Source organism: Lynx canadensis, chromosome C1, assembly GCF_007474595.2.
Source record: "Lynx canadensis isolate LIC74 chromosome C1, mLynCan4.pri.v2, whole genome shotgun sequence".
Taxonomy (NCBI): Eukaryota; Metazoa; Chordata; class Mammalia; order Carnivora; family Felidae; genus Lynx; species Lynx canadensis.
Genome location: NC_044310.1, coordinates 43,903,310 through 43,918,982, shown reverse-complemented (window position 1 = coordinate 43,918,982; position 15,673 = coordinate 43,903,310). Strand labels below are relative to the sequence as shown.

At 49.6% G+C, this 15,673-nt stretch overlaps 1 protein-coding gene across 1 annotated transcript in view; it reads right to left on the bottom strand.

Annotated features, from left to right (window-relative positions):
- MROH7 (maestro heat like repeat family member 7) overlaps positions 1 to 15,673 on the bottom strand; it is a 50,217-nt gene that overhangs the window by 26,733 nt on the left and 7,811 nt on the right. Inside the window, exons 2-8 of the mRNA XM_030323636.1 lie at positions 8,032 to 8,105; positions 4,798 to 4,881; positions 3,764 to 3,843; positions 3,348 to 3,477; positions 1,319 to 1,414; positions 727 to 831; positions 381 to 516 (exon numbers count right to left, since the gene is read on the bottom strand). Of these exons, the coding sequence (XP_030179496.1) occupies positions 381 to 516; positions 727 to 831; positions 1,319 to 1,414; positions 3,348 to 3,477; positions 3,764 to 3,843; positions 4,798 to 4,881; positions 8,032 to 8,105 (705 nt within the window). The remainder of the gene's footprint in view (positions 1 to 380; positions 517 to 726; positions 832 to 1,318; positions 1,415 to 3,347; positions 3,478 to 3,763; positions 3,844 to 4,797; positions 4,882 to 8,031; positions 8,106 to 15,673) is intronic.

Genomic DNA, 15,673 nt, shown 5'->3' with positions numbered 1-15,673 from the left:
CTTCAGCCAGGTCACGATCTCGCGGTCCGGGAGTTCGAGCCCCGCGTCGGGCTCTGGGCTGACGGCTCAGAGCCTGGAGCCTGTTTCCGATTCTGTGTCTCCCTCTCTCTCTGCCCCTCCCCCGTTCATGCTCTGTCTCTCTCTGTCCCAAAAATAAATAAAAAACGTTGGAAAAAAAAAATGACACTGGAAGGCGAAGAGGGGCTCGGATAGAAGGATTGCTTAAATCAAAATAGGTTTGTTTGTAGCCCTTCCCCTCTGGTTCTGTGGGGACTGAGACTTCCTACCAGTTTCTGCAGACCCCACGGGAGGCTCCAGCAGATTCCCAGGCTGAGCACCTGCCCAGAAGCCTCGCCTCAGAGGCACGCCGAAGGGCTTACGTTTTTGGAGCTCCAGGATAGTGTAGAGGATGATGATGCCGTCTAGAGCCTTCCGGCCAATCTCCTCATCAGGATCTCCAATGCGAAGGATGAGCCTCCCCAGCAGAAGCCCCAGCGCCGGAAATCCCGAGGACATCTGTTTGTGTCATAACTTTAGGGACTGGGTCCTAAAGGTTCAATGATACTATACAGTAAATAGTGACCAGAGCTGGATGGTCTGGCCCTGATAGCAGAGTCCTCTGAGGATGACAAGGGTCACCTGGCAATCTCTGGACAGATGCATGGGCTCCCTTGGAGCCAGGAAGATTCTCCCTATGAGTGTCCTCCCCTCCCAGGGGCCACTCACAAAGAAAGGCAGGGTCAGAAACATGTGGTTCAACACAGAGACGTTGCTGTTCACAGCCCGTGCTCGCTCATGGGTCCTCCCGGAGTTCATCCAGGGCCCCAGGGGCTGTGAGGACAAGGACGAGACTCAGAGCTACAGGCTGGAGGCCAGTCTCTCCTGCCTGGGTGGGCAGGTCGACCTTCACCAATCAGCAGGAAGCCTCCAGGGAGGGCATAAAGGCAACTGTCCACAGCCCTCCTCCTCCTCCTCCTGGAGCATAGGGAGGCACGGGGGCCAGGACTGAAAGACCAGAGGGAGGACGAAGGCCAGTGGGGAGAGAGATGAACGGTGGGGAGTCACGATAAAGAGAGAGACAGGGATGAGAGTAGAGAAGGCAAAGCGATAGGGGCAGCTAGAACAGGAACACGGGGGATAGGGAGAGAGTGACAGAGAAGGGGTTTGGAAAAGGGTCTGCACGAGCGACAGGGAGGCAGAACACTGGCACGAGATGACACCCGGAACTCAAACCCCTCCTTCTGGCCACAGCCTCCCCACCGCTCCCCAGCCAGGTCTCCTTTCCTCTCTGTCCTTCCTCTCCTCCCTGCCCCCACACCTCCAAGATGCTCTTCAGCCCAGCAGGAGTGGGGTCCTCGACAAAGAGGGCTTTGAGCAGTGTCTGCAGGGCATCCAGGGTCTGTCGGTAAAGTGTCTGTGGGGACAGGAGGAGGACCAAGCCACTAGGGGGTCTCTGGAGCAGACCCCGGCCCCAGGCAACCCCTCCTGTGGGTGAGGGGTGGAGGGGCATTTGGACCCATGAGAGCCGCTTTCTGGTCCCACCTCTGAGACTAACTTGAGGTGCGATATGGGAAGAATTACTCCCCCCACCCCCGCATGGGTTACGATTTCCTTACCAACAAATTAATAATTATTAGCATGTACTCCTACCTTCAAGGAGGAAGCAGAGAACTCCCCACCATTACTGAGACTCTACCATGGGCCAACTCAGTGCCCGGTGATTTGAACCACCATATCACTTTGTCCTCAAAGCGGTTTTCTCATTTTACAAATGACGAAACACTTGTCCAACGTCACACAACAAGGTGGTTTCAAGTCATGAGGAGCAAATGAGAGGCTGGGTAGGAAAATGGCACTAGGACAGTAGGAGCCAGGTAACCAGGAGGGCCAGCCTTGCTTTTATTCTTGTCTCTGGGAAGTGCTCCGATGCTTTTTTTCTGTGCTACTCCTAGACCCAAATAGATTTTCCAGGCTGCCCCTTCAGAGGGACACCTCTCCCCAGGTTCCTCTTCCCTTGGCCGCGCCACAGTCCCAGGATTGTCCTAGGAAGGTGCAGGCATCACACATACACAAGGCTGAGTAGTGGGTTTGAGCCACTCTGGGAAGACCCTCTGTCCCCTGCCTCCTTTCCTTCTGCCAGCTCCTCACATCTGCCTCCCAGGTTGCCACTGTCCAGGCTTCCCCAGTCTGTGCACAGCCGGGTTACACCACAACCACCAAGCCAGCCTCACTTGCCGACTACCTCCTCCTTCCCTCCCATCTGCAGCCCATCCCTGTGCAGCACTGACCTCTGCTGTCTGAGCCTGGTACTGCAAGAGGGCTGCCTGCTCTCTTCCTGGGCAGCAGGGATTCCCCACCTCTCCTTTGGGTCTTCTCTCAGTGCCCCACCTCCCAGGACCCAGAGCCCTCATGCTGCCAGCGAGGCCTGGCCCCCACTGCTCTCTAGCCTCGCTTCCCAGCGCTCTAGCTTCCGACCTCGGGGCTCCGGCCACATTGCTTCCTTGTCATCCTTGCAGTCACCATATTCTTGCTCTCCTCAGGCCACCGCACAGGCTGTTCCCTCTGCCTGGCAGGCCCTTCCTTCTGGCATCCCTCTCAGCTAACCAGCTCTCTTTAACCTCTCAGCTGCAACACCGGGACCGCCGACCCCCACGTAGGCCAGGACACCCATTCCAGGCTCTTTATAGCACCGAGTACTTCTTGTCTGCAACACTTACCACTGTTGCTAGTTTGCATTTATGTGTGTGCTTCTTTGACAAGGTCCATCCCCCCCCGCCCCCCCCCCGCCCCCCTGTACTGCGTCCCCCACCCCGTGGTACTTTGGGAGTGGGCATTGTTCATATTTGCTGAATGAAAGGCTAAATGGGCTGCCTCCCTCTGGGCTAACACTCCTCCCCCTGAACCCCATCCACTGACCCTATCGCCTACCCTAAGGGTCACCTCCACCCACTCCTCCTGGGACAACCCTGCCGAGGTTGGAAGACGCTCACACGAGCCCCCCTCAAGGTTCTCTACTTCTCTAGACCTCACCCCAGCTCACCCCGTCCTCAGCCCCCCTCCTCCCGATTGTGGCCACCTCCTCTGGCCATGGCAACACATGCTCACATCCCCCTCATAGGGCAGGGCCCGGAAGTGGACAGAGCGCTCCCGGTGAGCGATTCCTCATTCACCAAACGGTTATCAAGGGCTTGCTCGGGCCAGGAGAGGTGAGGTACACTGCCCAAGGTCAGGCAGCTTCAGCAGGAGTGTGAAGAGTCCTATCTGCCTTCTGGAATGCCCTTTCTCTCCCCACTGGGAGTTCCGAAACGCGCCTCGCTCGAAGGAAACTGATAGCCCGGAGGGCTCACCTGTATGGCCTCCGCCTTGGCCTCGTCTTTCTCCTGCATGGCCTGCACAGAGGGCAGGGAGAACACGCTCCTCACGCATGTGCTGACCAGCTCTGACCTTTCTCGCACACCCAGCACGGGCTGGGTGTGACTGGGGGGTGGGGGAGAGACAGAAAACCAGGGCGCGGAGTGAGGGAGGGGCCCCTGGGCGGGAGGCGGGAAGCTAAGGCTGCAGGGCTGGGAGGAGGGCGCCTAGCTGGGGGCTTGGGCCTGGCCTGAGCACGGTGAGGTGGGGAGGAGGGAAAGGGGAGGGCCTCGGGGAGGCGGGAGGGAAGGTCACAGGACCGGGCGGGCACCAAGGACAGGCCTCAGGAGAGACAGACGGAGCCCAGAGAAGTGAGGAAAGGGCTGGGGGTCGGGGAGAGGGCTGTGGACACCTCAGCTGGGTCAGCGTCTCCATGGCCTGCCAGCGGACGGTGCTCGAGAGGGAATCCAGTGGCTCCTCCTGGATCTGCCTCTGGACAGGAGACCACAGAGGGGCCAATGAGGGGGCAAGGCCACTGCAGGCCCCCAGGACCGAGGCCACCTCTCCTCCGGGGGCTCAGGCCGCAGGAGCCCCTGAGCCTGGACAGAACTCCCCACCTCCATGCCGCACAGGGCCTCCGGCAGGGAGAGCCAGCTCACTGCTCAAACCCTGTCCTGAGCTCTCAGGTCAAGGCCACCAAAAACACCCCGCACCCTAACCAGCCACACCTCACACGTGGCGCTCAGCAGGTCAGCAAGAACTGCTTTGGCAGCCGCGTGGTAAGGAGGTATATTTGGGCCGCCCGACCGGCCCAAAGCAAAAAATACCATGAATGTCTCTTGGGGGGTGGGGGGATCGAGGTGGATTCCTTTAAAAACGTCCTAATGACTCCTCACTTTGGATCTAGCATCGGCACACAGTAGGTGCTCAATTAACGTTAGTTAAATGAAGTTATCAAGGGCGAGGATTTTATGTAAAGGACCCAAAGCTAAACATGATTTCGGGGACTTCAGTGGCCTAAACCAGTCTGGTGGACAACTGAGAAGGGACTGTATTTAGCAAGATGATAAGAAGCTCTTGGAAGTTTCCCACCAGGAGGAATTTCTGGGGAAAGAATGTATTGAATAATAATGACTGCCCCAGGCGCCCGAGGCTCTCCAGGGAACTCACCACTGGTTGTGTCCTCACCACAAACAAGCCAGTGAGGCAGGCATTACCACAGGTACTTATGAGGTGAGAAGGCTCACAGGGCTCAGAGAAGGGAAATGGCCCATCAAGCTCCTCAGGGTGGCAGAGGGCAGTTAGAGGTGGACTGAGGCTCGAGGCCAAGCGTCCTGCCTCCTCCACTGTCCTCCTCCCACCTCAAGCCGTGTCTCATCAGTGGGTGGATGGGGACGTCCACCTCCTCCCCACCCAGCTCTCCAGACCCGCACGAGGTTCCCACACCATCATCTTCTTCATCAAGGTCCTCTTCTCTACGTCCACTTCGAGCGCATCCTGGCTCTCCTGGAGGGTGATGACATTCTCCACCTCGGAGGCAGCAGAGGGCAAAGCCACAGGGTGAGAGGCACGCTGACCCCCGCCCTCAGGGACCACCGTGCACTCCCACCAGCCACCGCCACCCCAGCCCCAGCCGCCAGCCCCTAAGCATGGGCTCCAGAGGAATGAGAAATCGCGGTGGGGGTGCAGATTTGAGAAGACCATGAGAGTGAGGACTAGGGGGTTGGATAATCCCTGAAGGGCAGCATTTGCAGGAGAACCAGAATTCAGTGCACAGCACTCCGCCTCTCCAGTCAACTGAGGGAGAAGAGGCAGGAGTTGATGGAACAGAAGAGGTGCGGAGAACTTCCGGCTGAAATCCCACGATTATTAAAACCTTTTAAGGGCTTTTTAGTATCCACTCTTTTTTTTTTTTAATGTCTATTTATTTTTGAGAGAGAGACAGTGACAGAGTGTGAGCGGGGAAGGGCAGAGAGAGAGAGGGAGACACAATCCGAGGCAAGTTCCAGGCTCCGAGCTGTCAGCACAGAGCCTGCTGCGGGACTCGAACTCACAAACCGTGAGATCATGACCTGAGCGAAGTCAGACGCTTAACTGATCGAGCCACCCAGGCGCCCCCTTTAGTATCCACTCTTAAGGGCACGTCCTAGTCAGATCAAGGCATTCTGCCACCTGAGAGAGGGAATACCTTTACCAGTGTCCAATTAATCTATTCGTTCTTATTCTTTTCAGGTAGAAGAAGAAAAAAAGACGCGAAATAGATAAAATACCTTCATGTAGTAAGAAAGCGAAACAAGGGAACGTGATGGGCGGTGTGGTGGGTGAAAGATGCCACAAGTTCTTCCCACTGCAGTCAAGAGGACAGATAGCCCTTGAATCTGGGCTCATCTTACTGCTTGCTTGGACCAATAGAATGCCATGGCAGTGAGGACGTGCCAGTTCCTGGCCTAGCCCTTAAGGGAACTGGCAGCCTTTTCCTTCCAGAAGCCAGCTGCCATGCTATAAGCAAGCCCAGCTAGATATGGAATGAGGACACTGTGTGGAGAGAGACTCTGGAAGATGAGGGTCACCTTGGATGTTAGGGCCCCTGCTCCCGAGTGACCTCAGTCTACACCACTCAGAGCAGAAGGGCCACCTCACTGAGCCCAGACAATCTCAGAATTGTCATACAAGCCAGCAGTTCCACCTCTGGGTATTTAGCTGAAGAAATCAAAAACACTAATTCTAAAAGATGTGCCAACACCGTGTTCATTGTAGCGTTATTTACAACAGCCAAGATATGGAAGCAACCTGAGTGTCCATCGAGAGATGAATGGATAAAGGAGATGTGTGGGATTTACACACACACACACACACACACACACACACACTCAAAAAGAATGAGATCTTGCCATTTGCGACAACATGGATGGACCTAAGGGGCAACATGCTAAGTGAAAGAAGTCAGAGAAAGGAAAACACTGTATGATTTCACTTAGATGTGGAATCTAAAAGACAAAGCAGATGAACCAATGAAAGAGAACAGAAACAGATTCACAGATACAGAAAACATGCTGGTGGCCGCCAGAGGGGAGGGAGCTGGGGGGATGGGCAAAATAGGAGAAGGAGATTAAAAAGCACAAACTTCCCATTATAAAATAATTACGACACAGGGATGCAATGTACGGCATAGGCAATAGCTAACAATATTGTAACAACTTTGTGTGGTGACAGGGGGTAGCTAGGTTTATCACCTGTTTCCCCAAACTAGAATGTTACTTCGCTGTAGCGTCTCTAGTGCCTGAAACAATGCCTTGCACATAGTAGGGACTCAACAAGATTTGTTGAATGACTGCAATAATCAACCCTATTCGTTGCAGACACCATGCTCAGTGCTGTGCACTCACTTCAACTTTATTATGCCTGTTTTGGGGCGCCTGGGTGGCTCAGTCGGTTAAGCGTCCTACTTCAGCTCTGGTCACGATCTCACTGTTTGTGGGTTCGAGCCCCACATCGGGCTCTGTGCTGATAGCTCGGAGCCTGGAGCTTGTTTCAGATTCTGCGTCTTCCTTTCTCTCTCTGCCCCTTCCCCCCCTCCCCTGCTCATGCTCTGTCTCTCTCTCTCTCAAAAAAAAAAAAAAACAAAAACAAAAAAACATTATTACACCCATTTCGTAGATTAGAAGAAACTTCCTGGCAGCAGAAACAAGTGCAAAGGCCCTGGGGCAGGATTGAGTGTGGCAAGAATGAGGAAGAGAGAAGGGCCAGTGTGGTAAGGTAGACAACTGGAAGAATGCCATGTGATGAAGACCAATGCTCCCAAAATGCAAGACCTTTTCTTAGTCCTGTCACCCTCTCTCCATCCCCCACCCCGTGCCACCCCAGGGATTGGAGCTTGCCTCTGAAGCAGCCTGAGGGCAGGGCCTCCCTCTTCCATGGCCCGGCCTGGGTGGATCCCCCACCTCCAGTTTCTGTCTGCCAGCCAGTCTCCCCCTCCCCCACACTGCATGTGTTCACGCTCGCGTCCACCAACCTGTCCAGTCTGCCTCCACTGGCCCTCACCAAGTCCTGCAGATGCTGGCTTTCTCTGGCCTCCCAACGCCCAGACCTGGGTTGGGAATGTGGCCTGAAAATGGCCATTTCTAGCCTTTCTTCCCCTTTTAATTTGTTTTTTCAACGTTTATTTATTTTTGGGACAGAGAGAGACAGAGCATGAACGAGGGAGGGGCAGAGAGAGAGGGAGACACAGAATCGGAAACAGGCTCCAGGCTCTGAGCCATCAGCCCAGAGCCCGACGCGGGGCTCGAACTCACAGACTGCGAGATCGTGACCTGGCTGAAGTCGGACGCTTAACCGACTGCGCCACCCAGGCGCCCCTCTTCCCCTTTTAGAGACCCTCTCTCAGTTGGTTCAGTTGTCCAAAAAACATTTATTGAGCACCTACGATGTGCCCGGCACTGGTCTAGATTTGGGGGATAGAGCTGTGACCAGGAGACAAAAATCCCCGATTTATGGAGGATACATTCCAGAGTGATAGGCTAACAAAAAGTAAGATGAACTAGCAAAGCATATTGTACATCAGATGGTGATGAGTCCCATGGAGAAAAGAAGAGCCAGGCAGAGAAACGGGGTCTGCTGGGGCTAAAGAATGCGGGAGGGGCATCCCAGGAAAGTCATCTGGGGGGTGGGCAGGAAGCATACCAGAGCCATCTTGGTGCCATCGTCTCTCTTCCCCGGCATGTCCACCAGGCATGAGGCCACTTCACTGAAGGCTCCTGAACGTCAGTTTCAACGAGGAGATAAGAGGGAGAGTAAGGATACGGCGCAGTTCTGGTGCCACAGTTCTGTCTCCCGTCCCCCGCTGGGCCCCTCCAATCTTTAGTCCCCCAGCAGCCAGACTGAGCTCCCTTCCCTAAAAGGCTTCAGGGGCACCCATTCCACTGAGACTGAGACCGCCATGCTTGTTAATGCCTCCAAGCCCTCAGTGTCCGCTGTTGTCCCGCCTCCCCAGCCCACCTCCTGCTGCTCTCCTCTTGCTCGCCATGCTCTCGCCATACTATCCTCCTTCCAGACCAGGGAAAGCTTCCCCATCAGGGCCTTTGCCCTAGTGGTCACTCTACTCCCACACCCCACGCGGTGCCACTCGACTACCGTGACCCATTGGCCAGCTAGGGCTCTTGTTCAAATCTCTGCTGGCCTGCCACTCTTCAGAGAGGTCTCCCTGACCTGCAGGGTAAAGGAGGGCTCACTATGGTCCTCTTGTGCATCATCCTATTCTCTTCTTTTGGCTGTTATCGCAATGTGTAATTAAACTCTGATTTGTGAGAGTAGATACCCTGTTTTGTCAGCCCTGGATTTCCTCATTGTTCTTCTGGTGAAAGAGGCCCTTCTCCCCCATGGGCTACCCCTTCCACGTAGCCAGGTGATGAATTATGCAAGCCCACCCATCATCCCCTCTTCAGATAGGGGTGGGCCTGGAACCCAAGCTTGGCCAGTAAAAGCATCCCATGCCCCCAGCCATGGTGATTGGCCCAGGGATTGGCTTTTAGCTGAACAGGACCACTAGAGCCCTTTATTTAAGAACACTGAGGGGGGTGGGGGCACCTGGGTGGCTCAGTCCCTTAAGCGGCCAACTTCAGCTCAGGTCATGATCTCGCGGTCTGTGAGTTCGAGCCCTGCGTCAAGCTCTGTGCTGACAGCTCAGAGCCTGGAGCCTGCTTCGGATTCTGTGTCTCCCTCTCTCTCTGCCCCTCCCCTGCTTGCTCTCTGTCCCTCTCTCTCTCTCTCCCAAAAATAATAAACATTAAAAAGAAATGGTGAGCTTTAAAAACCCAAAAAGAGAATGGACTCTCTCCTTCTGAGGGCCTTTAAGTGCGTGGAACTTTATTCGGGGCCACCTTGGCCACTAGAGGCTTCTGGAGGAGCCAATAGGGAGAAGCAGAGTCACCAAGCATAGTGAACACAGCTTCCTCCAAGATCTTGTCTCCTAGGTACCATTTTCCACTGAAAGGAACAAGGCTCCGTGGAGAAATGGCTGAGTCTGGGACTTGGGCAGAAAAGTACAGAACAAGGCTGAGACATCTTGTACCCGAAAACAAGGAAGAGAGCTTACTTAAGGAATGATGGGGAGATGTCAGAGAGACACAAAAGCTTGCTTAAAGGGGATCCCATTGGCCAAACTGGGGGCAATATGAGCATCACAATAATAGCATCTACTGGGTAGAGTCCAGGGATATATCTTACAACACAGAGAACAGCCCTCCCACACCCACACCCACATCCACACAACAGAGAATTCTCTAACACAAAATGTCAATAACAGCAGGGTTGAGAAACCCTGCCCCAGAAGAAGGGGTATCGAATGGAAAAGGTCACAAGGGAGGTTCTGGGCTGCCAGAAAAGATCTACGTCTTTTTTTTTTTTTTAATTTATGAAATTTATTGTCAAATTGGTTGTCTTTTTTTTTTTTTTAAACGTTTATTCATTTGAGAGAGACAGTGTGCGTGGGGGAGGAACAGAGAGAGGGAGACACAGAATCCGAAGCAGGCTCCAAGCTCCGAGCTGTCAGCACAGAGCCCGAAGTGGGGCTTGAACTCCCGAATCACGAGATCGTGACCTGAGCCGGAGTCGGACGCCCAACCAACTAAGCCACCCAGGCGACCCAAGAGCTATGTCTTGATCTGTGTGATAGTTACCAAGATGCATACAGATGTAAATATTCACCAAGCTGTACGCTTGAGATTCGTAGCACACTTTACATATTTTACTGATACATGTTATATACCTTGGAAAAGTTTTTTTTCTTTTATGTTTACTTTTGAGAGAGAGACAGAATGTGAAGTGGGGGAGGGGCAGAGAGACAGGGAGACAAAGAATTCAAAGCAGCCTCCAGGCTCTGAACCGTCAGCACAAAGCCCGACAGGGGGCTCAAATTCACGAACCATGAGATCATGATCTGAGCTGACGTCGGACACTTAACTGACTGAGCCACCCAGGCGCCCCATCTTGGAAAAGTTTTTAAAAGGCTAAGACAGGGGCGCCTGGGTGGCTCAGTCGGTTGAGCGTCCGACTTTGGCTCAGGTCACGATCTCACGGTCTGTGAGTTCAAGCCCCGCGTCAGGCTCTGGGCTGATGGCTCAGAGCTGGAGCCTGCTTCCGATTCTGTGTCTCCCTCTCTCTCTGCCCCTCCCCCGTTCATGCTCTGTCTCTCTCTGTCCCAAAAATAAATAAACGTTAAAAAAAATTAAAAAAAAAGGCTAATACAATTTGAAAGTACATTGTCTTTTAAAATGCAAATGAACAAAACGTTCCTATTAAACAGCAAAGATTGACTCTAAATGACCAAAACAATCTTGAAAAAAAAAAAAAAGGTGCTGGACTCACACTTCCTGATTTCAAAACTTACTACAAAGCTCTAGGAATCCAGACAGTGTGGTTTGGGCATAAGGACAGACATATAGACCAATGGAATTATATAGAGATCCCAGAAATAAACCCTCATATGTGTGGTCAATTGATTTTTGACAAGGGTGCCAAGACCATTCGGTGTGGAAAGGGTGGCCTTTTCAAGAAATAGTTCTGGTCAAATTGGACATCCACATGCAAAAGAATGAAGTTGGACCCCCACCTCACACTACATACAAAAATTAAGTCGGAGACGAAGCTTAAAAGCTAAGACTACAAAACGCTTTGAAGAAAGCATAGGAGGAAAACTTTATGACACTGGACATGGCAATAATTTCATAACTATGGCACCAAAAGCACAGACAGTAAAGGAAAAACAAACAAATTGGACTTCGTCAAAATTTGAAGTTTTTGTGCATCAAAGGACACCACCAAGAAAAGACAACTCACAGAATGGGAGAGAATAGTTGCAAATGACACATCTGATAGGGAAGTAATAGCCACAATATATAAGAAAAACTCAACAACAAAAAACAACCAAATTTGAAAATGGGCAAAGGATTTGAATAGCTGTTTTTCTCTAGAGGATATACAAACGGCCAATAAGCACATGAAAAGATGCTCAAAATCAGTAGTCATTAGGGAAATGCAAATCAAAGTCATGATGAGATACCACTTTACAGCCTTTAGGATGTCTATTATAAAAATGTTTCTGAAAAATAACAAGTGTTGGCAAGGGGAGATTAGTCGTGCAGAAATTGGAACCCTTGTACGTTGCTGGGGGAAATGCAAAACAGTACAGCTACTCTGGGAAATAGTTTAGCAGTTCCTCAAAAAGCTAAACATAGAACAACCATGTGATCCAGCAATTCCACTCCTAGGTATATCTAAAGGAATTGAAAATAATGATTCAAACAGATATTTGCACACTGGTGTTTCTATACCAGCAGCCTGAGTCACAATAGCCCAGAAGTGGAAACACCCAAGTGCCCACCCATGGGTAAAAATGGACAAATAAAATGTAATACACATTTGAAATTTTATTCAACTATAAAGGGAAATGAAGTACTGATCCATGCTACAGCATGGATGAACATTACGATGAGTGAAATACACCAGACACAAAAGGACAAATATTACATGATTCCACTTCCATGATATATCTAGAGATAGATCAGATTCACAGAGAAAGAAAATAGGTTAGAGTTCACCAGAGCTTAGGGAGAGAGGCAAGGGGGCTATTGCTTTATAGTACGAGCTTCTGTTTACAGTAATAAAAAGTTTTGGAACTAGATAGTGGTAATGGTTGTACAAATTGTGAATGGGACTAATGCCGCCGAATTATACACTTTAACACAGAGTTGCCATATGAGCTAGCAATCCTACTCTTAGGTGTATACCAAAGAACAATGAAAACATATCCATACAAAAGTTTATACATGAACGGTCAGAGCAGTATTACTCAAAACAGCCAAAAGGCAGAAACAACCCAAATATCCATCAACTGATGAATGGATAAACAAAATGTGGTATATCCATACAGTGGAATATTATTCAGTCATAAAAAGGAATGAAGTCCTACTGATCCATGCTACAACATGAATGACCCTTGAGAACATTGGGCTAAGTAGAAGAAGCCAATCACAAAGGACTACATATTGTATGATTCCATTTATATGAAATGTTCAAAAGAGGCAAATCTATAGAGACAGGAAGTAGATTGGTGGTTGACTAGGGCTGGGGGTCATGGGTTGGGAATGACATCTAAGGAGTCTAAGGTTTCTCTTTGGGATGATGAAAATGTTCTAAAATTGATTGTGGTAATGGCTGAATAACACCGTGTATATTTTTAAACCATTAAGTTGTATACATCAAGTAGATAAATTTTATGTAAATTATATCTCAATAAAGCTGGTTAAAGAAAAAACCAACCTGCCTAAAGCTCCTCTATATCATCAGCACCATCAATATTCAAAATAGGAATTGTGTTGGACAATAACATATGATAGAGCGAGTTAAGATGGCAGAGAAGTAGAGGGACCAAGATTTTCCTCATCCCTCAAACACAGCTGTATTGAGGTCAGATCACTTGGAACATCCAGGAAATTGATCTCTAGAGTGGCAGGAGGATCTCCACAGTTGAAGGGAAACAGCCTGGCAGGATCGAGGTGCATGTATGTGAATTGGGAGAGATATAATGGTATAGGCACAGAGGGGAGGGAACCCTTTCTGTGGAGAGACAAAAGGGAGAAAAAGAAAGAGGGGTTGTGAAAGTGCAGCATTGGATTAGCACAAGAGGAAAACCTCTCTGTACCATGGACTGGGGAACGAGAAATATGGAGAGTGCCCTTTTCTTTTTTGCAAACAGCCTTATGAGCTGAAACTCAGAGGTTCAGAAGTGCATGACTCTCTCCGAAGCAAAGCTTGGAGCCATGGTGCACGCTCCTGGGGAGGAGGGAGAAGGCCCGGGAGTGCAGAGCACAGTGTGGGGATCTCAGGGGCACACTGGGAGAGAACAGTCCCCTTCCAAGGTACTTTGGGAAGAGTTTATTGCCTCCAAGACTCTGCAGGTGCCACCCAAAGGCCTTTTATCAGAAGGGCGGAGCGCCTCTACTCCGGAACAGGGAAGAGGAGCCACACGGTGCAGGGCCCTTTAAGGCTTGGGGTTTTGAATCCCAGCTGAGCGCCTGGGAAGTGAGGGAGAACTGTGGAGCAGGGCAAGCCGCCTGCCCCAATGAGGGCTGCCTGAATAGCATGGTTTGAGATAACTGTTCAGTGGGGGAGAGATTGGGGTGTCGCCATTTTCCCCCCAACACCAATATGGTGGGACTTCAGAGAGCAGCACAGCAGCCCCCAGTGGAGGCAGACCCGCTTACACCAAACCCCGCCCCTCCGCACCTGGTAAGTGTTTATCTACTGGAGCCAGAGTTACTGACTCAAGGCAGCCAGCCTCTCCTCCAGACCAGCACAACCACAGGTCCCAGGCACCAACAGACAACTATTTGTTTCTTTTCTTTTCTTTTCTTTTCTTTTCTTTTCTTTTCTTTTCTTTTCTTTTCTTTTCTCTTCCTTTCTTTCTTTTCTTTTCTTTTTCTTTCTTCACTCTTTTTTTTCTTTGGGAATCAGGCTCATAGTTTATTTTTTTTTAATTTTTTAATGTTTATTTATTTTTGAGAGACAGAGACACAAAGCGCAAGCAGGGGTGAGCAGAGAGAGAGGGAGACACAGAATCCGAAGCAGGCTCCAGGCTCTGAGCTGTCAGCACAGACCCCAACAAGGGCCTAGAACCCACAAACTGGGATCACGACCTGAGCCAAAGTCGGACTCTCAACTGACAGCCTCCCAGGCGCCCTTGATTTGTTTTTGATCAAATTATAAATATATAATTTTTTGACCATTTTTATTCTCTTCTTTTTCCACCTATTCTCTTTCTTCTTCTTTATTTTCCTGTCTCTTTCTCTGGATTTAGCCTTATAGTTTTTTTATTCTCTTTTTGGTTTTCTTTTCTCTCTTTTCATGTTTCTCTTTTTGTGGGATAAGGCTCCCCATTGCTTTCCTTATTTTCCCCCAGGGTTACTTCCATGAACAAATCAAAGCACACCACCCCCACTACAAGCAAGGAGGAGCTCTGCAGAGAACTGACCAGTGGGATAGAGCAGCGAAAATGCAACAACAGAATGCATCCCACATATATCAAAAACACCTCCTGAAGCACCAGGTCCTGGACAGTGTATGACCCCTTTTTAATACAGTAGTACTTACAGGTGCAGGAAACATAACAAGCCTTCAAAACATGCAAAAACCAGAAACTTAGCCAAAATGACAAAACTGAGGAATCCTCCCCAAAAGCCAAGAAGAAATCACAGCCAGGAAATTGCTCAAAACAGATGTAAATAATACATCTGAACAAGAATTTATAATAATAGTCCTAAGACTAATAGCTGGGCTTGAAAAAAACATAGAAGACACCAGAGAAACTCTTCCTGCAGTAATCAAAGACCTAAGATCTAGTCAGAATGAATTTAAAAATGTTATAACTGAGATGCAAAATAAACTAGAAACAGTGACAGCAAGGATGGAAGAAGCAGAGGAAAGAATAGGTGAAGTAGAAGATAAAAATTATAGAAAATAATGAAGCTGAAAAAAAGAGGGAAACAAAATTACGAGATCACTAGGGGAGAATTAGAGAACTAAGTGATTCCATGAAACAAAACAGTATCTGTATCATAAGAATTCCAGAAGAAGAAGAGTGAGAGAAAGGGGCAGAAGGTTTATTTGAACAAATTATAGTTAAGAATTTCCCTAAACTGGGGAAGAAAACAGGCATCCAGTCCAAGAGGGACAGAGGACTCCCTTCAAAATCAACAAAAAACGAGTCAACACCATGACATATCATAGTGAAACTGGCAAAATACAGATAAAGAGAGAATTCTGAAAGCAGGTAGGGACAAACGGGCCTTAACCTACAAGAGTAGACACATAAGGTAAGTAGCAGACCTGTCCACTGAAACTTGGCTGGCCAGAGGGAGTGGCAGGAAATATTCAAAGTACTGAATAGAAAAAAACATACAGCCAAGAATTTTTTATCCAGCAAGGCTATCATTCAAAATAGAAGGAGAAATAAAGACATTCCCAGACAGACAAAAACTAAAGGAGTTCATGACCACTAAACCAGCCCTGCAAGAGACCCTAAGGGGGACTCTGAGTGGAAAGCAACAAAGACTACAAAGGACCAGAGAACTTCACAACAAACATGAAATCTACAGATAACACAATAGCGCTAAATTCGTATCTTTCAATAACCAGTCTGAATGTAAATGGACTAAATGTCGCAATCAAAAGACATAGAGTATCAGAATAGATTAAAAAAAAAAAAAAAAAAAAAAACATCCATCTCTATGCTGCCTACCAGAGACTCATTTTAGACCTGAGGACACCT